The sequence below is a fragment of the Sturnus vulgaris genome, chromosome 14 (genome assembly GCF_052056855.1).
Source record: "Sturnus vulgaris isolate bStuVul1 chromosome 14, bStuVul1.hap1, whole genome shotgun sequence".
In the NCBI taxonomy this organism is placed as follows: domain Eukaryota; kingdom Metazoa; phylum Chordata; class Aves; order Passeriformes; family Sturnidae; genus Sturnus; species Sturnus vulgaris.
Genome location: NC_142256.1, coordinates 14,948,580 through 14,973,453, shown reverse-complemented (window position 1 = coordinate 14,973,453; position 24,874 = coordinate 14,948,580). Strand labels below are relative to the sequence as shown.

Sequence of the window (24,874 nt, the reverse complement as noted above, 5' to 3'; positions counted from 1 at the left end):
ACAACACAAAACAACCAATCAAAAGCAACAACAACAAAAACAACAACAAAAAACTCTCACCCACAATCCTTTATTTATTTATTTATTTATTTAAATCATTTTCTTTTGAGAATTGGAAAAAGAAACCAGAATTTGTATACTTGATTCATCCCAAGGTGAGGTGGTAGCTTTGATGACCTGTATTGAATGAGCCATACTTTTGTCTGTTGAGATGGGTACAGAGGGAAAAAGCAGTCTTCCCAGTCAAATTTTTTCCCCAGATTTTTGAACCTGGCTTAGTCACTCCAGGGAAATCTGCTCTAAATCCTTTTGAAGATGAGCTATTACATAAGAAACAAAAATAAAGACCAAAAAATGGGTTACTTTCCCATAATTTGCAGGAGAGAGATTGCACATCAGTAGCTCCTTAGGTCTTTCCCTGTTCTGTGAATAATTTCTTCCTTTTTCCATTTATGTAAGTGTCCCTTGTGTGCCCCTATTTCTCACCAGGTCTTTCCAGAACACTCAACTCATATCTGAATTTTCTTTGATTCAGTAAGTTTCTGCCTGCTCCTTATGTGAAGTAGCACAGAATCACAGTTTGCCCCATACCACTAAAAAGGAAGGCATTTTTAACTCCCCTTCATTATCAGCTCTAAAAATGAACAGAATCCCAGTAAGTTGCAGATATTTTCCTGCTAATTGCATTATGAGCAACAGCTTTACTCAGTCCTCTGTGCCACTTGTTACCCAAAGTCCCATGTTCATTCCCCTATTTGAGTGAGGTGCTCTTTCTAGGTCCCATTCTTTGAGATAAAAATCCCTTAGCCAGGTTCTAAAGTTCCATCAGCAAACTGTGTAAAGGCCACACCAGTTTTGGTAGGAAACAATGAAAAGCCCTTCTGACTGCAGTCAGGACGAGTCACTTTCATTTGAGGCATCACCTCACCCTAGGTACAGGAACAAGTGTTACCGATCAGGCCGCGTCTCTTGGATTCAGGACACAATGTGCTCCAGTTTCTGGATGTAGGAAAGTTTTGGAAGACACAGACATTTGCAAGGCAATATTTGTGTCCTGTAGCTAAGTCCAGGCAGAGGAACCATGAATCAAGGTCCATTTTATGAGTCAGGCACTATGACAGCATCAGTGACAAAGTCTGAGGAGGAAGCACAGGAACCAGAGAAACATGTTTCAAACTGAGTAAGCCAGGTAAGTGGCAGGTCCCGCTTAAAGGCAGCAAAGAGAACAGTGTGCAACAGAAAAAGGGTTGGGGTGAGAAGCTGCCAAGAACTGAAATAAAGTCAAGCAGGGTAGACAGCACAACTGATGCCAAGCAAGGGAAGCAGCTTTAGCTGACAAACAGCTAAAACCCAGTGAAACTACATCATACTCTGGATGTGTAGAGCACCTAACTCATCAGGAACACAAAGCAGTTCTCAGCTGGTCAGAGCTCGTAGGGCTCCAGCCTCCTAGAGACTCTGACATGGAGCCAGGGGTTGTCTAAACAGGGGAGAAAGGAGGCTGGCTTGTGGTTAGGTGACATTAGAGTGGAACTGAGATAGAAACGGCACTATTCAGCTCAACCTCTGCCCAGAATCATAGAGCAAAACAATTATAAATAACAAAGTCAAATACTTTTGTTTTAAGCTCTGAAGAAAATCCTCTCTTTCAAATGTATGGGACAGCACTCCTCTGTATGTGCAGGCAAACACAAGATTTGGATGATGTACCTTGGCCTTTTCCCCACAAACTATTGAGGCTGGAACTCAGGGGGTTAAAGAGGAAGTCTAGGCAATAGGGGCTTGTTACTGACAGATAAGATCAAGGAATAGATTACTCTTTCAGATAAACTTGTAAGGTTTTCTGGGGCTGATCTACCACATTCCCAAGGTCCTTTATATATGTCTGTCCCTAACACAAGTTTCCTTTGGTTTAGTTTTTCACCACCAACTTCAAGGTTTCTTTCAGACTGTTTTCACAAGTCACTTCCCTACTGCCAGTTGTGTCTGGGGCTCAAGGCCTTTTCTGCTGCCTCAACTCTGACACAGGGGGTGGTAGAAGCAAAGCAAAGTGTGATTGTGTCATTAGCTGCGATTAAAGGTTTTTTGTAAATGGCACAAGCAGTGTAAATTGTAACTTTCTTTAATGTGGCAGTAGCAGTCCTGCAAAGCCTCAGTGCCAGCAGCTGTGAACAAAGTGTTTTCCTCTCCGTAGCAAAGGGCACACCTGGGATGCTCACCATAAACACCGAGGACAGCAATTCCCACTCTCACTCCCCCAAGGAGCCCCCACTTCTCCATTCCTTGTACCTCTGGTTCCAGCTGTAGGCCTAGCAGAAGTGAAGCTTCCAGCCTGGAACATGGGTCTTCCAATTGCCAATTAGGCCTTTAAGAAAGCAACTGTTGACAAAGTTATAAAAGTCCTAAATTGTGATGCAGATGTTAAATTGTTATTTTTGGCACATCTATTTTGCGAAACACCCATTTGAAGCAACAATTACTTTTCTGGGGGCTTGTACCCTGTGGACAGAGCTCCCATGCTGACTCCAGTAACATCACACAGGTCGGTTATGCAGGACAGGGAGGTAAAATCAGAAGCTTCTCTCTGTAACACAAGAGTTAAAAGGAAGAGATGCCTTTGGCTTGATACCCACTTTTGAAAAACTTGTATTCAGAAGATTAACTATTTGGCTTAAGTGATGATTCTCATCATACACTGCAAAATTAAGTTACATAAGAGAAATTGTGTCAAGAGATTTACAGCAAAATCAAAAAGACAGAACATGAATAAATTTAAATGCTGTCTTGGTAATCTTTGAAGGTTATATTACTTCACTCTCCAAAATTTGAAGGTGACACATTATACTAAACCTGGCTTTTCAGCAATAACTCTAATGCTTCTTCTAGATGTTTTCACAGTGGGACTCTGCAAATGTGTTTTTCACTTTTTCATAGTAAGCAGATTTTCAATCTGAGAGCAAAACTAATTCCAGCATCTCTCCAATACATTTCCAGTAATTTTTACTTATCAAGCAACTTATCTCAGACAACACAATAGCTATCCAGGTTATAAAACTGTAAATTAGTAATTATCTAAAGGCAATCAAATAGTTTTCGATCAGCTTTAAATATTATATTCTTGCAATATAATTAATACCATTTTGTCCTAGATTTTTTCCTGGGGTTTTGTTTATCCAAATCATTAATAAATGAATATTTACCATCTTCTTTCCTGTCTTAGGAAAAAGAAAGTTTCTTGGTAAGTTAGTCACAGAGCCATGTTCCCTGAGTTAACACTTGTACTGTAATGTCACTATTGCTTAATAGGAATTCATGGTTAAGAAAAAATTAAAGACAAAATCTGAATTTCAGCACAGGTTATCATCACAAGCCATTTGCCTTCTCACAGAAAGTCACAATATAATTACAGCATATTAACTGCTGTACAGCAGCATTGGTAGAGCTCTTGAAGTGACATGACACAGTGGCATTTGCCAAGATGAGAAGGTACTTTCAACAACCTGAATCAGTGCAAAGCCATGGCAGGAGGAAGGGGGAGGAAAGATTTCCATGATCAAGTTTTCAAGCTACTCATGCATGTAAACCACAAAAAAACTGGTAAGAGGTAGAGTATTCACTCATACTTCAGTTCCATGAGGAATTAAGGTGGATGTGGGTAGACTGGCTCTTCCCATCTGATCCTGTGGAGAAGGGGACCAGCACCCTTCCATGAGCCACATTCAAGAACTGAGCCCAATCCAGCTGCTCTGCATAAGCCCAACATGGAGAAGCCTCAGCAGCTGCACTGGGAACACCTCTCTCAGTCACACACAACGCAGAGGGTAACAAAGAACATCATGTGACAACTCACTGTTCAAATCCTCACTGCTGCAGAAACACTGCAAAAGCCAGAAAAACCTCCAGTTCCTCCTTTGCTCTATGAAGAGCTGACCTTCACACATCAGGTGCTTGAACTTGCACACCTTGTAAGGCAGAGCAGATTCTCTTCCAAGTAGTTCCTGAAGAACACAGCAGCAAAGGTCACTGCCCCGATAATGTTCCATCCTAGAGAATACCACTTCAGCTTGGTTTCACATGAACACCATATTCAAGTGCCAGCACTAACCTTCCACCCAGTTATAACTAAATTCCAACCACCCACTGTATTTATATTTCTGTTAATTACAATTAAAAAATAGAAAAGGTAACTTTAAAATCCATGCTGATTAACAGCAACACTTTAACACACTATTAGTCCTGTAGCTTCAGACTGCACATACAGCTAACAAAAAAACCCACTTAAGAGCTGTGGTCAAAATTAACCAGACAATGTTAAAATGAATATTTAAATACTCTAATTAAAAAAAAAAAAAAAAAAAAAAAAACAAAAAACAAAAAAAAAAAAAAAAAAAACAAACAAACAAAAAAACAAACAAAAAAAACAAACAAACCACAAAAAGCCCCCCCAAAAAAAGAAAAAAAAAACCAAACCCAAACACAACAAGAAAAGCCCAACAACCAATCCCCAAGCTATAATATTTAAAGAAGTTTTCATTGTATTATGAGCTTCATTGTATTATGAGTGTCAATACAAATTTTAAAGAAGTCCACACAGCTCCAAGCTGTAGAGACACAAGCTGCGGCAATCAGCTAAGTCTGTGTGATCCAGATCCCACATTTCAAGGCAGTGAGAAAAAGCTCCACGCATAACAAAAACACTGATTCTTTGGGTTCTCCTTATTTTAGCCTTCTGTTTCTAAATAAGCTATGTGCACTTCCCATGCTTTCTAAGCAACACATTTCCAGGACCTTATTGAAAACCCTTGCAAATTTCTCATGCATCCAGAGTAGCAAGTAGTTCTGCTGCTACAAGGAACACCGAAGAAAGATAGTATACAGAAGCCACTAGAAGAAAGTTACTGGATACTGATACTTGAACATATTGCACACAGCTCCCAGGTAACTCATAAAAATAAACTCCCAAGGCATCTGCATCCTGCTGCTAACCTCCTTTTCAAAGCTCCTGTGCTTCCACTCCATTTATTTGCATCCTTCATTTCTGTCTCTTTAAACACTCGGCGCAGTATTAGAGGCCATGGAATTTCTTCTGTTTCTTTAAGATACTGAAAATCAAAGTAAATTGAAAAAAAATCTTCCTAATTCAAGCTGTCAAAATTTGATGACTACGCTAATTATTTTTTCACATTTAGTCTGAATAGAACTCTGATTATAGGGTTTTTAAAAAAAAACCCCTAAACCTACAGAGCAGTTATTTTGTCATCTCACTAAAAGGCTTTTAACCCTTTAATGTCCCTTAGTGATTACAATTTGAATTGCTATATAGCTGTATCTTTTATAATATTGATTTTAAAGTTGCAGTAAGGGATACGTCTATAAAAGTATACCTTTAAAAAATTAACAAGCTTTACCATGAAGCAATCATGCAATGTAGGACAATGTGTTTGCTCTCCATTGCAGTGTAGAAGGTTCTGTGTGTGACCTACTTCCCAGCTTTTCTCAGACAACTTACACACTACATTTACGCCCTAAATCACCTCCTTCCTGAGATTTAGTTTTGTAACAGTTTAAGTTAAATTTGGTCCATCTCTTTCACAGACAGGACTTTGAGCCGCTTGCCAGGTTCTGCAGCCTGTGAGTTGGATCCAGCTGATCCAAACAGCCTCTCTCACATGACTCAGGTCAAGCTTAGGTAACCAACCATCTGCTGAAACAAGTCAGCACCTCACGGAGTGCAGCCTTAACTAAACAAGCTATTTCAGGCAAAACACACCAGCTCAAGGCTAACAACCCCCCTTTGATTTCCCTTGACACGGACAGAAAACCTTCCCTGTAAGGAAGAAGGGGTGCTAGAAACAAGGCTGTCAGGATTGCCAGTCCATATCTGTCCTGAAAATCCCTGTAAGTATGAATTATCTGAAATGCTAAACTCCTCACAAAGGCACAGAAAGGCAAAAATAAAACTGATTTCTTTATGAATTTCTAGTCATCATCTTTTCCCAAGACCATATTCAACCACAAAAAAATAGCAAAATATCATCAGATGTACAATTAACAAACTTTAATCTATACAAACAATAGATTTTATTTTCTCTCCGATTGAAATATATTCATTATCCTTAATAACATTCAGGTTAAATTAATAATTTAATTACAAAAAAAAAAATCAACAGAAAGGAGGCTTCTGGGTTTTTTTATGTGAGAATCAAATACACTGATCAAGGAACCTCTGGGTTGCACTTTATTTTAAATATTCATGCCATTACACAGCACAGATTTAAGAAAATAGAAAAAGTAGATAATACATTTCTGTGTATTCAAAACTTTCATAATGTGAAAAACTATGTTCTGTATATTATATATTCTAAACCTTAGTGTGTAGAACTCAAAAATATATATACGAAGATATCAGTAGTTCCACAAAATAAGGAAGTGACATAATTAAGCAGTGATTATAAAACAGCTGTACTTAAATACAAAGCTGTGATACTTTCAAAATCAGAAATGGAGGATCAGTCCAGTAAGAAACAGTTTAAGTATTTTAAGGTAGCTCTCATTAGAATAGTTCTTAACTTTTAAATTTAATTGCTGCAAATTGACATGAACAAAAATGAAAGATTTCTAACATTGCTATTGAGATTTCTAACACTGCTTTTTTAAAAAGGCATTCTAGGAGAGAAAGTTTCATCTTCTCCTATGAAAATATAAAATATGAAGCAGTGCGAAGTATTAGCAGATAAATCAGGTAGGATGATGCTGTGTTAAAAAAAAAACAAAAAACAAGAAAAATATCAAACTGAACATCTTTTTGTGTAGGGGCAAATTTAAAATGAGCCTACTCTCATGAAGGGCACAGGGTACATAAAATCTTCATTTCTCTTGAATTCTCTTTTAATTAATAAAATTAATGTACATTTTATATAAAGATAGATCTTTGTGAAAAACAGATGGCTAAAACCAGTTTACTGAAGACAATTTATACATCTGAACTAGAAAAATAGATAGGGAAACAGGAATTAAATTAAAACATACAAATCTACAAAGCAGCAGAAGTAACCATAATGTTACAGCAGCAGGTTTATGTGTATTGTCTGAATTATGTCACAACCAAAGTTACAGAAAAAAGAGGCTATTTTCAATCCTACATAATTTTTAAAAAGCTAAAATCTCAGGTATAATATACATGTATAGAATTAATTTATTTACAAATTTTATATACGGACAGGCTCTTTGTACAACTCTATTTGCACAAAATTCAGTCATACAGAGTCCTACCAAAGTGAAGCAAAGGAATGATCACATAAATAAAGGTTTACATTACTTGGGCTTTTCCATATCAGGTCTGTGAACTGAAGTTACAAAATATACATATTTGCATTTCATAGATACTGTTATTACATACAAAAAATTAACTTAAAGGAAAATAATTTGTAAAGTGTTAAAATGGGTAGGGTTTGACAGCAGAAAAATCTAAATCCTGCCATATGGTTACATTCTGGAATAAACTGCATTTTTTACATTACTTTACACATTTTTAAAGTAATAAAACAGGAAACATTTGCATCCATAGTGCTGTGCATTTCACTAATACATAAAAATTTCCTGTATTTTCATAATATCTGTACGACACAGAGGGCATTCATTAAGTAATTGAGCACATTCCTTACAGGCAACTAGGTGACCACAGGGAATGAAGACAACTGACACGTCCTTAGCCATACAGATTTTACAGAGCTTTTCTTCCTGCAAACGTCTTAACTTCTCTTCAGTACTGAGATCTAAGGAAAATAGACACATAAAAAGAAGTTAACATACTTAATACCACTGAATCACATTCTTTTTATTTCTCTTTACACACAAGGATAAGGTTTCTTCATATGATTTCAAGATCACACCCTTAAAAAGAACAAAGAAAAACTACAGGAGAAAGGAATCCTAGCTGCAGCATGGGATCCTCTTTATTTCCCCTTCTATCCCATTACATCTCCCAGGCTAATGCAAGCAGGGAGTGCATCTGTTTGCATTCATAAGAGCTTGAAATACCTTTAGAATTTAGGAAATGCATATTTCAATCAGGAACCATTCTTTTCATAGACCTCTCACTGACAAAATTTCCCCAAAATTTGATCAGAAGGTGAAAGAAAGGCTCCTTGCTATTGCTTAAGTTATTTGGATTTTCTTTTTCTGAGTTTTCCCAATGAGAAAAATGAGGATGTGACCTCCTTCCCTGCCCCCATTTTCAAAAAGCTTAAAATCTGTAACACAGAAAGAGTCAATCTGGCATTGTACGTGAGTTCTTTATTATTCCAATATGCCCCATTCGAAAATACAAAATTCCCTGCCACTTGGGGGAAGCTCTTAACAGCCAACCACCAAAATAAGGTCCAGCTGCACTGCAAGTTCTTCTTCCCCTACAATGTCCTATTAAAAATCTTATTAAAAGGAGTGGGTTGGTAAGATCTCTGTTTATCATGCCAACCAGATGGTCTTTGCCCTCCCTATGAATTCACCCATATGCTTGCCTTAAATTACAAGTCTCCTGAATCAGAACTCCTGGGTTTGGTCTATTTGCAGAGTGCACCACAAGGGCTTTCTGAGCATAAGTTGTAAGTCCCAGCAAAGCTGGAACATAAATAACTGAATAGAAACACCATTTAGATGCACTTGTTCTTATTGGCCAAGAACGAAAATACTTCTACCCCAAGCAAAATTATTTACTGCAAAATAAATGGCCCCCCCACTGTGACATTTTCGTATTGAATACATTGAACATTAGCGTGTCTGTGTCTATTTCATTTTGCCATATCTATAGTTTGTCTTATAACTATATTCTTGTAGTTATTCTTGCTTTTGTTTTTAAATATGATTGTCACAACAATTTTGGCTTTTTTTTTGTTAGCACATACAACCTTTTCCAGAAGCATGCTAGACTGTCAGTGTCTGAGTGACTGTCACCTCTGGGATACCAATACTGCTTATTTTAGAGATGATATTTATAAATGCTGCTACACTCAAATATTTTAACACCCTGTTTGTTCATGATTTTTTTTTTAATGTCCCAAACCAAATGTCTTTAATTTTAACTTACAATACTTTAAGTTTACCATAGGTAAGACTGGGATCAGAGAGTAGAATAAACAGATAACATTAAAAAATATTTCACAGACTAAAGAACTGATATGAAAGTACACACAGAGGTTTTGTAACTGAATAAGCTCATCTTGCTCAACTGGGATTTCATTTGGTTCTTCTTCCCTTGTATTTTCTTTATGAGCACTTAAGTCTGCTACCAGATCCTCAACAGATGTGTGACTTTCTCCAGTCATCTGCAATCTCTTTTCCATGGTGTTCCTAATCTCAGACAAACTGAAACCCATGGCTATGGCACTTTGTACCAAAGGATTCTGTAAGAGATCATCTAAAACAAGAAATTAAAAACAAAAACACTTTAAGAAAAATGAATCTGATTTTCTGACAGTATTGACTACAGTACTCTAAGACACATATTTGCAAACAAATATGTAGCCAAAGGAACCATATTTACAATTTGAGAATTTTGCTTATTGTAAAGACTGCAGATTTGAGTTTTCTTCTATCCTAGCTTTCCCCCCTCATCTATTTATATTACAGAAATCCTCCTAGATTTGCTGTTCAAATCAACTACTTCAAATTAAATAACATATCTCTTATAACCACCATCACAAATTTTGTAGCTGGATGTTAAATGAAATTCATCCAAAATTACAAGTCACAATGGATAAAGAACATTACATCCATTTTAATTGGGTTCAGGGAAGAAAAAAACCTCATACATATGTTGAGAGAAAACAATAAGTAATTTGCATTTATAAGACCAAAACACAGCACCATCAACAAGCAAGCAGGTCTATCCATGGTAAGACAACACTACTTGGTGAAACCATTATTCCGTCTGTTGGACCTTCCTCTTCCTTTACTTATCAACATTGTTCCAACAGCAAAATATTTCAATTTTTAATTTTTAAAAACTAAGACTTTTTTCTTTTTTTAAAAAAGGTTCTTTTATTTTCACTCTCATAAATGAGCAGTATGGGAGAGATTTCTAAGCAGGTTTTGTGTAGCCACTTTTACTAGCAATAGCTCCAGTGAAGCTGCTCCTCTGGCCTCCTACTACCCCTTTAATTGTTTTGTCTTTTTATTGCTGGGTATTTGTGAAAAGCATTGTAGGAATTCATAATGAACATAATAAACTACTTCAGCTTACTCAGCTTCCTAGGTCTTGCCACTGGACAGACCAACTCTTCCTGCCCCATGAAAAAGGGATGTTTCTGTTCAGTATTCTTTAACATTCATCCCATAGCACTACAAACTCAATATTTGATACATGCTCACTAGCTATAAGACTGCATCCTATACAAACTTCTTCCATAGTTCACTACCTTTACTTTACAATATTTGCCAAGGTACAATTACATTTCCTCTAAGAGAAATAAAATACTTTCTGCAGTTCTTTAGAAGCAATGGAAATCATCCAATAATTCGCCTGTTGTGCTTTATTTTAAAAATGTAATAGGGTTATTTTAAAAATTAACCATTCCTGCCACTATACATTCAAGTAGGGATATTCCAAAATGAGGGGGAGGCTGTGTGTTTTAAACAGATACCTTTAGGAAGTATTGTCCCTTCAGCAGCTTCTGTCTAAAAGTGAAATATAAAGAAACAAAATTACAATTCTGGAGAAAGTAGAAGGAAATGCATACAGTTACAAAATTAAAAAATAATTATTTGATCTCAAGTTATTTTAGTGACAAACTATTTAATCTGCTCTGAACAAAATGATCAGTATTTTGTTTTGATTTTAACCCATCTCAGCAATATTTATATGTACATGATTCTTAGTCTACAAAATTCTAAGCATTATCAGTTTTACATTTTAACAACTACACACAAGTTTAACAATGCTCTACCAACAAGAAAAGAACTTGTATCTGCTATTATTCATCATAAATCTTAGGTTTCCAGGCTGTAAAACAAATGGCACTTGTTCAGTATCCAATATACAACATTCAATACAATGTGCCCTGGCTGTGATCCATAACCCAGCTATGGGGACCTAGGAGATGGGTACACTCTGATTGATAGAACCAAAACATACTGCAATTCTTTCACTTTCTGCCAATGAAAGTAGCAGCAGATGAATTAAATGATAGGCACGTAATTAAAAGGTAACACAAAAGCTATGCTGACTTTTTCTATTTTAACAAAATGATTAATAAGCAAGAAACTTACTGTTGAATCCCTACATCCATCTCTTAAGTGAACATTATTTATAAATTCTATCCCCTTTTCCTTGCTCACAAATCTGCACCTAAAAATAAGAATATTTAGATTTAATAGAAATGGATTAGCAGCAAAAATTAGTTACGTAGCTATGGAAGCTTTGATCAATTTCCTCCATCATACAGACTGCCTGCTTCTAAAATCTCTCAATGTTTAGTCAGCATCTGTGATGTCACTGTAGTATTTCTAAGAACATCTTGAACACGTAAGCAGTACTTATCTTTCCCATATTTTTGGTGAAAAAGAGAGCTTAAGAGTTGTTGGCCAAGACAGCTCATGACACAGATTTCTAAAAGTAAAAGCTCGCTCAAATGAAAAACAAACATTATGTTAAAATACTGATTCTTTTAGTCTTTCACAATCAAAGCAAACAATCACTGGTCAGACAGGTGCCTTCCGTGCTTTCTTTCATTATTTTCCAGCCAGTCTTGGCCACTGGGCAGAGCTCTTCCCTACCAGAAGATTGAGCGAATGCCGAAACTCCTCGCAAGAGTTGTGCAGCTCTAGCAGTCACTTCACCTTCAGGAATAGCTGCTGTGAGAGTGACGCACTGCCACTGAGGCTAATGTGCACAAATAAACCCCAAAAAAAGACTCTTCGTGATTTGAGAGGAAGTAATCAAACCTGACATTATTTAAGCAACCTAAACCAAGAATCAAACCCATAAAAGAGGAATGAAATGAAAAACGTTCCTTAAACTACTCACTTCACCACACTAAAAACTTGGAATCGTGTCTCTTTCAAGTCACAGAAGCTAATCATTAAAATCTGCCTGTTCCACTAAAAAAATGGGAACAGCTAATGCATAAATACCAATCTCCAACTTCCAGAGAGTCTTTCACCACAGCAGAGAAATTTGGGAGTTAATGCATAAGAGACACTAATTTTATCAACATTACACAAGTAACTAAGTCTTTGTATTTGGATGGCTTCCATCCACTCGTGAGAACTACTGAGTCATACCTTTCCTCAAAACAGATTTTAGACAACATCGGCAGTCTTTCTAAAGACTACTTCTGGTACTACTACTACTACTACTACTACACTACTGTCTGGAATCCTTAATCCTTTCAAATTAGAGAAAGCTATGTTTTATATTCTATGCCACTACCGACCTCTTCAGGTATGCCTGCTCTGTGACAGCTGTTTAGTCATTTTGTATCTTGGTATAAGTTACAAACTTTTACATGTACCAAGCTATTAAAACAACCATTACAATGTAACGCTTAGATAACAAGAAAAATCCCTCAGATACATACTGACAAAACTACACAATTCTTGTTACTGAGAAAGCAAGCCTCAGTTAAATCCAGACACAGGTATCTTCCCTTTAATAACACTACGAATAAAGACAACATAAAATTATTTGCATAAATCTAAACATTGTTAAGACATAATCAACCTTCTCAAGCCTTTATTAGTATGCTCTGTCATTAAAATGCAATATACTGTAAATAAGACTCAGACACACATCAAGAAAATACTAAGAGATACCTTACCCAGGAAACCATTTGGCATGTTGATCCCAAGGGTCTTCATTTTCCTTCCATTCTTGCAATCCTCCACCACAGTGGAAACACACAACGTGATCACCTTTACCTGAGGAAACACACAAGAATAAAGTTACATACTTTGTGCAGACATAATACCAAGTTTTCAACTAAAATGTTGTGTTAAGAAAAGTATTTCTTTTACTGATTTACAATTTCAACTGAAAGTAACTGCATTTTACTAGAGGACAACATATATGATTTGAAACAAATATTCAGGGGAGAATTAAGCTTAAAGAAACACAAAATAAGAGAAACAAGTCTCCTGAATTTTATTTTTTGTAAGTAATTATATAGATAAAAAACAGAAGCTGTAAATCATCTGTTCTTGTGAAACTCGATCCAATGGTAAACAAGGCCTGAAGATGTCTGTCACAAAGAATGAGGGATGTTTACATGGCTTTGTGATCCTCCATTTCCCATTAAGATCAACAGGCCCTACCCAGCAATAGCAAAACCAGCTGAGAACTTCATCCTCTCTGTTCTGGCACTGTACCTACTGTGATCCAAGACTGCCCCAGAAACTGCTTCAATATTGTTTTTATTGGAATGAGAGGAGATATAGATAATGTTTCCCTAGAGTTAAATTCTTCTCAAGCCACAGGGAACAGTTTTCACAGAAGTCACCTGAATAGTCCTAGGTCTGATAAGATGGTGCCCAGTTAGTGCAACTCCACCATACAGATCTTTCAGTACTTTCATGAACCCAAGAAGATATAAATAAAATAGTTCTACTGGGCACAAATATTGCCCATTTATAACCCACACAGGAATATAGCAAAGATTTTATTTATGGCCATTTATTTATTAAGTAAAATAAATGGAATTCTACTATAAAGTTCTGAGACCTACTAAGAGAGAAGTCAAGTAAGATGAGAGCAAGACATTACCTCAGATAATCCCCTTTTCCTTGTGACCAAGTAAGAGCAATGCTTTGCATTTGTATAGTATCTCTCAGTGGGGAATTTCAAAGGTCTTTAAAATTACTGTGCAATTCATCTAACTGAGAAACCAATGCACAGAGATGGTGTCTTATCTAAATCAAACACTATGCATCTAAGAGTAAAAGCTCCTCCACTGGTACCACTGTCTTCATAAAGTAGGCAATAGTGGTATTTGCTGGTTTTGGGTGTTCACATGCCATGATAATGTTAACTAAGTACAATAGCACACAGCCTGGATTGTCTTGTTCACAGGTTTTTGTGCGTTCCTTACACCTAAGGTCTGGAGGACAAGCACTTTGTTTCTTAAAAAATATTAACTCAAAGAATTGTCATTGTGAAAGATGTATTATAAAGGTTTTAACGGGCAAGAAAAATACTTGGCTGTTTTACTGCTAAGAATAAATTTGTGATCAAGTCTATGCTTTGCAAGTAAACATGCTTGATATAATGTATGGAATTTTACATAAGAACTGTGGAATGTAGTTTACAGAGTAAAGAGATTCTGACAAACTGTTCCATATAAAAAAATTTTAAATTGGGGTTTTTTCATAACAAGACACTTCCTCATGCACAATTTCTTCATAAAAGGTATTAGTTATTTCAATGTCTGGCTTACCTATGCTATAGAATCCAGCTTCTGCAAGCTGCTCCTTGTCAACAGGATATATCCAAGATAAAAATGTCTGTAAACGCTTTCCATATTTTGCCATAGAGGGATTCCTTGGGTGCTGTGCATTGTTCAGACCACTTATTCCAAGCTCAGCAGGAATAGATTCACTTGAAACATTTCCAACATCCTGGCCCAGGACAAAAAGGCATTTGGGAAAATGCCTCTTGTGTTCTGACCAAGCTCTATCAGTGGGTTCCCAGTTCTTCAATTTTCCACCACAACAAAAACATGCCACTTGGTCACCAACACCTGTATAATAAAATCCAGCATTAGCTAATTCCTGTGGTGTCAACTGGTCATTGAGGGGCCAGTTGTGAAAAGACTTTAATCTTGTTTCTTCACTCCACATAGCAGGGTTTTTAGGATACAGACTATCTGACATATCCACAACCTGCCCAGTTCTCAAAAGATAATCTGCCTCCACATCAGAGTCATCTAGAGCACATGGGAGGGCTGAATTGCTGGTACCATTTTCAGTTCTATTCTGGTAGTTCTGGGCAACAGGATCCATGTTACTTTCCAGATAAGCAGATTCAGTAATAAACTTGCAGTTGGGGGCAAGCTGTTTGTGTCTCTCAGCTGCAGAATCCCCAGGCGCCCATCCTTCAATAGTCGTATGGCAACTGAAGCACTTCACTTTGTCACCTTCTCCAGTATAAATAAAGCCAGCTTGTGCTAGAGCTACCACGGAAACGGGACAGCCCTGTGGAAATCCAACAAAAGTTCTCCATCGGTCATGCTCCTGTGCCCATTCCTGGGCACCATCAGTGTCTGCAGAGGCACAAGCTTCTGAGTTCTGTGGGACATTACACATCATCTCTTCATAGGCAGGGCTCCACTTTGGATTTCCTAAACAAAGAATATATGTTTTAATTTCCCAGACAGAAGGATAGATCATACCCACATACAACCCTGGAAGCCGGCTAAATTCAAGTACTATCCTTTATGTATTAAAATAACAACTCTTCCTCTTCTCCCCCATTTCACCCTTGCCTGCATTACCTGCCACACAGAGGCAAACACCAAGGTATGAAAACCAAAATAATAAAAAAGTTGTAAAGAAAAGCAGAAAGATCAATATGTCTTAGAAGCCTATAAACATTTACCTAGAGAAGACACAGGTTTATAGCTTTAAAAATATATTCTACTTCTTAATAAAGACTGCAAGAATGAAATTTAAAAAATACTTTTAATAAAGATATGGCCAAAACCCTGCTAAAAGACTTCTGAACCTGAAATACAAAGTTACTAAGTTTAAATTTAAAATACTGATCTGAGCCAGACCATAGTTGAAAGATTTTAGAGCTCAATTCTCAAACACAATTATATGTTATCCTCATATGAAGGTCATGACTTCCATGTCCATTACAGGTGGGCAGCAACTGGTAAAATTGTCATTAAAAAGAAAAAAGCTTTTTTACTTGGCTCTTTTCTACTCTTTTACTTTATTGTAAAGACATACCTCAATTTATATTTTAACAAAATATCTTGTGAAATAAACTATCAGATTATTCACTGAGGCATTTTACCAAAGTGCTGGGCATTACTTTTAGGATCAGTGTGCTGGGACTACCCAGCACTAGTGTTCATGTCCAGCACACTGCTTCCACTTTTCCACACCCTGCCTACACCCTCTACAAAAATTCCTGTACTCTGCCATCATCCTCCTCCCTGAAGGAATGTCATTCTTAGCACTTGTCACACATTCCTACCCCTGCCTATACTTTTCCAGGGTAAGTACCAACTACCAGTTCTGCCTCGAGTCCCTTCTGTGCAAGAAGGCTGCTAAGAGCACTCAAACAAGCCCCATCTTTGCTGCGGATGTAACAAAGCAACTTGGCTATAGCAGGTCTTGTGCAAGAACCACAAATTGACAGTCATCACCTTCATCCCAACATGGATGAAGTCAAAGCACAGTAAACTTTCATCTCTTGTCCAGACAAGTGCAATGATACTATTAACTTTAAAAGTTTTGGCTATTGCTGAGACACATCTTAAAGTGGTAAATTAAATTATAATGAGATTGCCCAAATAAACTTCCTAGCACAAAGCAGTAATAGTTCAGCAATTAGTAAAAAGAAACGCATAGAAGGAAGAATAGAATATGTACTTAGCAAGTGTTCATCTCCATATTCCATAGGAATCCTGAAATATATATATTTCCAGTTTATATAAGATAGGCCAGCACACAAAATAATAGTTTCCTCAAGACCTGCATTAATATTGATTATACATTCTGTAAGATCAATGCAGATGTTACAATGATTACTTCTATAACACCAGATTTAGCTTCTACAAGACATTTTTTAGGGGTCAGAAAGGGGAGAGGGAAATGAAAATGCCTATGTATTGCAGGATTGCTGCATCCTCTGCCAAGATGACAAAGATAATTAAGCTATAAGCAGGTGGAGGAAACGTGACGTCAGACACCTGGCATGGGTGCTTCATGTAATAATGGATACAAGGCCTCTGAGCATCAGCTTTAATTCCTTCTGTCCATTAGTTCATGACTAATGTAAAAATAGTAGAAATTATACTGTGGCTTTCGGTTTTAGCTTAGCAAATTCAAAAATAGCATCTGAATAAACTGCATTGACTGACCTACAAATCTGACATGCTTGTTTTGACTTTGAAGGGCAAAAAACCCCAAACCAGTCATTACATTCAGTAATGTGAAAGTTGTTATAAAACATGTATTTTTATACGTTTGTATATACATATATTGAAAATAATTGTTTTTATAATGAAATCTTAAATCTTTCATGTCTATTTCCTTATAAAATCTCACTTTAAAGCTTCTAGAAATGTTCCTGTAAAGATCTCAAGTGACCTTAAGCATCCATCACTATACACTGCATTCATGTAAGAATTGGTATTACTCAAAACCAGTTACCTGCATTATCTGTGTGCCTGAAAGGCTTTCTACAAGAACACAAACAAAGCCTACCTCACATCCTTCAGGACTCCTTCTCAAACTGTCCATTGGGAAAAAACAAAACAAACGTATATGGCTTTTGCTGTATGAATAGCAGTATACTTTTATTTCTATTCTATTTATATAGAAATGAGTTCAGAAACAGTGAAAAAAAAATCTTCCTATTTAAATTTTTTACATTGTAATTTTTTATTTTATGTACATTGTGGAAAAAAACTAATGCTATGAATACTTCAAAAATCCTGTTAACATGGTGAATAAAAAGACATTATGCCCTCCCCATGGTGATAATGAAAATATTTGCCACATCTGGATTTTCTGGAGTCAATCCTCACAATCAAAACAGTATGAAAAGCACATATCACGAGAGCAAGAAGTACTGACACAGAAGGTACAATCACAACAGATCTATTCTTTAATAATATGAACTAGCTTTTTCAAATTGTATCAACCACATAATTTAATCATGATCACTTGGAGCAGAAAGGTTCAACTATCAGTCTAAAAGGCTCTCAAAGCTAAGTCTAACCACTGCAATGACAGAAGCAGGATCAGTCCCTCCCAGGTAGAGACAAGGTTTAACAATGCTCCAGCCACACTATGAAGCCCTTCCCTTACAACAGCCCCTCGAAACATGGCTGGTTTACATTTCACTATAGTTTTATCTATGACAAACATCTTTATCAAGCGCTGAGGCAAAATCCTTGCCTGTGTAAGTACTGTTTTACATACAACACTAGTACTACTTTAAATGAAGTATCATGTTCAATTATTTCTATTTCAAACAACTGTTAAAAGTTTAAAAGTGTAAAATTACAGCTAGCTTAGAAAGAGTATTTTTCTGCACAGATTTTTAAGCAGTTGCCTAACTCCAGTTAGTTGGAATAATGATTTAGAACAGTCCCAGTCATCATAACAGCACTCAGACAGATATTAACTGCAGCAGAAAAGTGAGTGAGGGTAAATTTTTGAAGTTTACAGCTAAGAAACATAAATTCACAAAAATCTGCCACCTAAGATGGGCACACAAGACTTTACAATATATATCAGTAGCCAACCTGAGGTCAGAGTATACTGTGTCTATACTAAAGTTGATTAAGCCATTTTGCATAGGTTTTAATTAACCACATATGAATTAAAGGTAAAAGGTCCAGAAATGTTAAAGATCATCTTCACTTATAAAAGCCAGATATTTTAATTATTATTGAAGCATTATACATCTTTTCATATAGTGAGTAAACAAAGTCTATTTTAGCCTGAAAGGCTTCCAGAAGCTGAGCCAAGTTTAATCCTGCTTTTAAACATCTGAAGGCTATTTGCCACAAGACATCACCCCCTTTCAACCTGAATTATCAATTTATATAGCCTACTGATTATGTTTCAGAAGAAAAAGTAGAGACAAGAATATATAGCAAAAATGTTAACTTATTCAAAATGTAAAATTGTACACTGTGGATCTGCAAAACAAACATGTTTAATTCTTTAAAAATATTGACAGGTATTGATTTTATGCAAAAATACAACGCCATCATGTTGTCTAGATCTGGAAAGCTTCAAAGGAAAAGTACAAAACTCACTTTTCCCTTTCAAGTATATTTTACTAGATATGATTATTTCCATACTTCACCCCAAACTATATCAGCACTATAAGGAGTTATTTTTAATTAATTACATGACTAGCATGGCAGTAACCTCCAAGTCAGAAATACACTTGCATAGCCTCATGTTCCTGACCAAAGGGTACGTTAGTGTTTATTGTTGACTGAATTTTGAAATGTGAGTAGTGCACCAAGTAAATATCAAACAGAACATACTGTACCAGCTGACACACAGATTATGCATATGTCACTTCAATGAACTTCAGTTTCTGCTTGCTCAGCTGCAATTAGATCAAGGAAGGTGCATGCTGCTAACTGAAAGTCTACTTATAAAGATTAAAATTACCACAAAATGATATATTTAAACAGCAATTGCAAATTTCAGCATATTTGCATCTAGTTATCAACAGCCATTTTTTCAAAAAGTTCTAGTTAGATCCATTTGATTTATTTTAGAAAGAGGGTATGTATCTACAGAATGCTTCCTGATTCAGTGCCAAAGCTTACATAACCCTATCAGCTCAGCTTTATTTGTCTGTTCTTCCAACAGGTCCTACTTAGCCTCCCATCAGGGTTTGTCATCACAGGAAGTCAGTCAGCTGATTAGGGTCATAGTAGGATATTACACCCTCCTAATTTTTGACTTAAGTCACAAAGACTTTTATGCTCTCCCCGTCTTCAAAGTTACATAACCAGGCCAACAGAAACATACAATTTTGAGAAGTATTTTCACACTGCATTTTTCTTCATGAAGAAGTTATATGGGTATGGAATAGAGAAACAAACAAACAAAAAAAAAAGGATTCATGGCTGCTAATGGCAGACAAAAAAAATCCTTTTTGAGAACTTCCAAGTTAAATGTCATCAGAACTTTAGCTGTATGTATGAGAATGAAGGAGTAAATACCAGGTGCTATAGGAAAAAACTGGCATGCTATAGCCCAAGTAAAATACTGTTCCTGTGGCTACTAAGAAACAAAAAAAAATTACTGAGTCAACAGGTGTTATTAAAAAGAACAGCCAGTAGTAAAAAATGCCTACTAAAATCTGCAGTGCCCTGACATGCATCTTCTTTCCCGAGTATGAGCTGTGCTTCAGCTTTTAGTGCTACACCCTTCTTTCACAAATAATTTAAACTTCTAGTTGAAGAAAAATATGGAAAAGGAGGGCGTTTTTCATCGGGAAGATATTATAATAAGAAACTTCAGCTACAGCAACATGATTCATGCCACAGCAAAACTGCTGAATCTTCTGGACTCGAAAGCAAAGCTGGAGAAGCACTGGACCGGCACCTCCTGGCTCACCTCCTGGCTAGGGCGTTCCCTGCTCCTCCCCACAGCAGCCACGCTGAATTCATCACAGTCACTCACTCAGCTGCAGCCTGGGAGACAAAATCCTGATACTTTCTGGTGTCACAGCATGAACGTTTTGCTATTAAAGAATGGGAAGAATCTGCCTATATACACATATGAAGTGTGTGTATTTACACACATATCTCTCATTATCCTGTAAACTTGGAAATCTCTCTTGGATTATCCTTTATTTTTTATTTTTGTCAGGAAACGGGGATGACTTGGCAACCAATTCTAATATTTTACCAAAAATGAAATATGATAGTTGAAAATACTCTGCTTGCATTCCATTTAATAAGAAACTCTCCAAATCATTGAAGGGGAAGGACAACGATCTGCAAGACATGTGCAGCTTCATTTTACATTTTATATGATAGGAGTGACACTCAATTCAAGCTTTGCAGCATGCCTTCTTCATCTTAACAGCCTTTCAGTCTTCATTTACAGCTACATTTTTCATGCTTAAAAAATCTTGTCGTTTCTCAAGCTTGACTTTAAATCATCATGCTCAGAATATTTTGGATGAGAACTCTGTAAAAAAGACCCCATGCTATGAAAAATAAAAAGCAGCAAAGGACTATAAACTGTTAAACAAAACAATACAGAAGGTACTTTAAACAGTTTTCCCTAAGAAATTAGTATCCAATCAGATCAAGAATAGCAATGGATTAATGAAAGCAGATACTGGTTACATTGCTATTTCCCACCAATCTTTAGAACAAATTCCAATATTTACATGCCTATTGGTAGAAAAAAAAGGAGGTTAAAAACCTTTTCCACATAACCTTCAGCATTGTTTATGAAGCCACTTCAAACTATGACCAAAACTTCAAACCTATGACCGAAAAAACCCATTTTTAAATTCTCTCCCTTGGCCAAGAAATCCAAATTAAAATATAATCTAAATCTGAAAGAGTCTGAGGTCAGGGAAAGTCTGAAATGCAGATGTTTTACTAAAACTAGCAAGGGACATAAATTTGGGATACTCCAGAACATCCAAAGACAACAAAACAAAGTCCTGGAATTAAAAACAAGAGGGCAGCAAAAAGGAGAAAGGATGTAAGGCAGACAGAATTAAATTTCATGATCCAGACTTCTCTCTCCTAGGAAATTCTGTATCTGACTTTAAATTGGATTTCTGGAACTCTTCGGCTCCCTGCAGCTGTACCACCCACCTTGGGAGGACAGCAATACAGAGAAGTCCTGTCACAGGTACACATGGCTTGAAATTAAATCCATTTTCATACTTCTAAAATTGAGATATGAACATAGATCTCCTTACTTTTCTAACTACAAATGCAGTCAAAAAAAACTACAATCAACCATCCTCATCAGCATTCTTTCACTTTTGCTGCTGATTGCAAAGGGCAAGGTCAGGGGAGGTGCAGAACAATCATTAACTTATTCCTTTGCCCTTCTTGGCCAGAGCTGTAGGTACCAAGCTTTTCATAAAAGAAGGAGTTGGGGATTCGTTAAAGGACCTCAAAGAAAACTGCAAACCAATCAAATAGATAGCAAAAGAAAGCAATTAAGAAAATGAAAAATATCCAAATAAAAGCTTACCCAACCAATCCATCACACAAAAACTTGCTTTGTTAGAGACAATACTTCAGTGTTGTCTTCTCTGTTACATGGTGATTTACTTCAGGATAAACAATGAGTAATTAAGTTAATCTGTATCCTACTGCTCTTTGTCCAGGTATTAGGTTAAAAAAACTAAAACAAGGTAAAAGAGGGTTTTTCCATGCAGTTGGTTGCTTTTCCTTCAAAATTGGTCTATTGTAAGATCTTGTCGTTTCTATATATTAATTTAGGAAACTAAATTCTCCCAGTTAGCTACATGAAGTATTAGCATTAGAATTGCAATGTAAGACTAGCAGGGAAGGGATGATGAAAGTAACGCTGCAAAAACACGTTTGTATTTTGCAGCAGATGCAGATTAAAAACAGTGCAAAAATTACCCAAACCACAACGCGTACTTACGCTATTTATAGGGCTTTCAGCAGGAAGACAGAAGCATCAGACAAGTAGTACAGAAGTAGAAATACAGTTAATGTTAAAGAGAAATATATAAGAATACAATCCTATGATAGTGTGAATTTTGCACATTGTGCAGAAGAGAACTGCTTAAACTTAAATTACTGCTGAAAAAATTACTTTGAGTGAACTTCTGCCTATAGAATTCTTAATAACTACGGTAATCGAACAAAACTGCACTTTCACTAACAAGAAGCAGTTCTAGAAAGAGATGGGCCTAATAAAAATAATATAAGAGTGGCCAAGGAGAGATAATATTTAAATATGTCAAAATATATGTGGTTCAAAAGAACCACAGAGATTACAAAAGCGCTTATTAGCATAGAAATTTTTTCATCCACTTTTGCAAAGAGCAGCCCTCTAAGGTTCGATCCGGGGCACGGCTCGGGACCGGGTCTGGGCTCCGAGGGAGCAGCCCCAGCCCAGCCCGGCCGGGCCCGGCCCGGCGCTCCCGCAGGCGGCGGCGCGCCCGTTCCCATGGCAACGCCCCGCCGGCCGGGGGCAGCGGCGGCCGCACCGGCCCTCGGCATCCCCGGCACCGCCGTGGGAGTGGGGGTAGAACTGAGAGACCGAGCCCCCCGCTCCACGCGGAGAGCCCCGCTGAGCCGCCCGGGGCAGCGAGAGCCCCAGCGCGGGTAGCCGGGAAACCCGTCCCGCCTCCAGGTCCCGCCGTCGCCCCGGTCCCGCCGCTGCCGCAGGCACTCACCAGGCCCATCCCGTCCTTTCCGGTTCCCGGCGCCAGAGCCGCTCTCGGCAGCGCTCTCCGAGAAGATGGCGGCTCCCGGCAGCCTCAGCGCCGCCCGGGAAAGAGCAGCGCCCCCTGGCGGGGCGGTGGGAGCGGGGCGGGCGGGCTCCCGCCGGCGGAGGGCGGCGCGTGGCGGCAGCGGGAGGGAAGCGCAGAGCGGCCCCTCAGCCCTTCGGTCCCCACAGCCCCGCTCCCCGTTCCCTTCGTCCCCCTCAGCCCTTCTGTCCCCACAGCCCCGCTCCCCGTTCCCTTCGACCCCCTCAGCCCTTCTGTCCCCACAGCCCCGCTCCCCGTTCCCTTCGACCCCCTCAGCCCTTCGGTCCCCACAGCCCCGCTCCCCGTTCCATTCGACCCCCTCAGCCCTTCGGTCCCCACAGCCCCGCTCCCCGTTCCATTCGACCCCCTCAGCCCCTTCTGTCCCCACAACCCTGCTTCTCATCCCCCTCAGCCCGCTCGGCCGCCACAACCCATTCAGTTTCCTCGTCCCCTCGGCCCCATTCCTCAGCTCCTTCCGTTTCTCCGTCCGTTTAGTGCCTCACCTCCCACTGCTCACGGCTCCGTGCCGGCCTCGCCTCCCCTCCCTCAGCACCTCCAGCAGCCTCTTCATGTCACACCATCTTCTCCAAACGGTTTCATGACTGGAAAATGCTCACCCCAACGCTCTCCTTGTTCTCATCTCTTGTCCCCGCAAAATTACAGCTTGTCGTGATTTAAGTCTGTTAAACCAGAACTATTTTGTCCGTTAAACCAGAACTATTTTGGGACTTGAATTTTCCAAATCAAACAGAAATCTCAGCCTATTTTCTTTGGTAGTTGTAGCCAAAAACCATCTAACCATTCTCATGGCTAAGACCAAGATGGTCCTGAACATTAAAATTTTACTTTAACCTTTTTCTCTTTTTTAAAATCTCAGGTGACCACATTGTTGACCAGCACATTTTATGTAGCCAGGGTACTTGCTTGTATGTTCGGGACTTGCTTCCTGCTATCCTGAGGAAAACTCAGCTTGGAATAATCTTCTCAAACGTCTTTGGTTTTCTTCTTGTGCATGTCAACAGTAGCGACTCACTTTTTTCAAACCATGTATCTCCAACGACTTCTGGCAGATAGTGCAGAAAATTTCAGGAGAAGCAGTGTAATTATATAATGTATTAGAATGTTTGCAGATTCCAGGGCTTACAATGAAAGCCCTTTTGAGAAAGGATTGCTTCTCACTTCGTTGTCCAGTACCTACTAAGACCAAAAGCTTCTAGTTATTACAAGTAACTACAGTATACAGTAAGTAATGAAATAGTAATAAACTCACATTGGTTAGAAAAAACATATAATGATTATTCAGTAATCAACAACAATACTCAATAACTTAGGATGCAATTCCACATATCACTTGCTCTTCGTTCAGAAAAGAATGACCTGCAATCATAATATTTAGTGATGCAGCACAATGCTGATGCTGAGCACGCAAGAAATAAACAGCTCTATTGCAGTACTGAGTCACAGCCATCTAAACTGAGTCACAGCCATCTAAACTTATTCCACATCAGTCCAAAGCCAAGATCATTTATTTAAGAATCTTTGGCACAATAAGAAGTTTGCACCTTAACACTGCAGTGTGAACATGAATATTTAATCTTCTAAGTCCTTGTCATACCACATTATTAATACATTCATTAGCAGTGATTTTCACAAAGGCCCTTGCTCTGTTGAGGTTTGATACTTCTCCAAATG

General features: G+C 37.9%; 1 protein-coding gene across 5 annotated transcripts; it reads right to left on the bottom strand.

The window, feature by feature from the left end:
- Nucleotides 1-54: 54 nt before the first annotated feature.
- XIAP (X-linked inhibitor of apoptosis) lies at nucleotides 55-23,205 on the bottom strand. Of its 5 annotated transcripts, XR_015806782.1 has the most exons (9): nucleotides 23,108-23,205; nucleotides 14,427-15,329; nucleotides 12,816-12,915; nucleotides 11,266-11,344; nucleotides 10,641-10,674; nucleotides 9,191-9,415; nucleotides 7,665-7,775; nucleotides 4,987-5,102; nucleotides 55-3,998 (listed from the first exon to the last, which is right to left on the bottom strand). XR_015806782.1 is itself a non-coding variant. In XM_088173253.1 (8 exons), coding segments are annotated over exons 2-8 (1,422 nt in total). In that variant the 5' UTR covers nucleotides 15,298-15,329; nucleotides 23,108-23,205; the 3' UTR covers nucleotides 55-3,996. The 5 variants fall into 5 exon arrangements, 4 of the variants coding, with proteins under 4 accessions (XP_088029379.1, XP_014741827.2, XP_088029378.1 ...); XM_088173253.1 differs by lacking the exon at nucleotides 4,987-5,102; XM_014886341.2 differs by lacking the exons at nucleotides 55-3,998; nucleotides 4,987-5,102 and having other exon boundaries at nucleotides 6,044-7,775.
- Between the last annotated feature and the right edge of the window lie 1,669 nt (nucleotides 23,206-24,874).

What these genes read in the sequence shown, in the direction of transcription:
- XIAP (XM_014886341.2), bottom strand. Translation starts at nt 15,297, where the DNA reads ATGATGTGTAATGTCCCACAGAACTCAGAAGCTTGTGCCTCTGCAGAC. An exon ending in AGGGACAATACTTCCTAAAG is followed by an intron (nt 9,416 to 10,640) that starts GTATCTGTTTAA and finishes TTCTTGTTTTAG; the next exon opens with ATGATCTCTTACAGAATCCT. An exon ending in TATTCAGTTACAAAACCTCT is followed by an intron (nt 7,776 to 9,190) that starts GTGTGTACTTTC and finishes TATTTTCCTTAG; the next exon opens with ATCTCAGTACTGAAGAGAAG.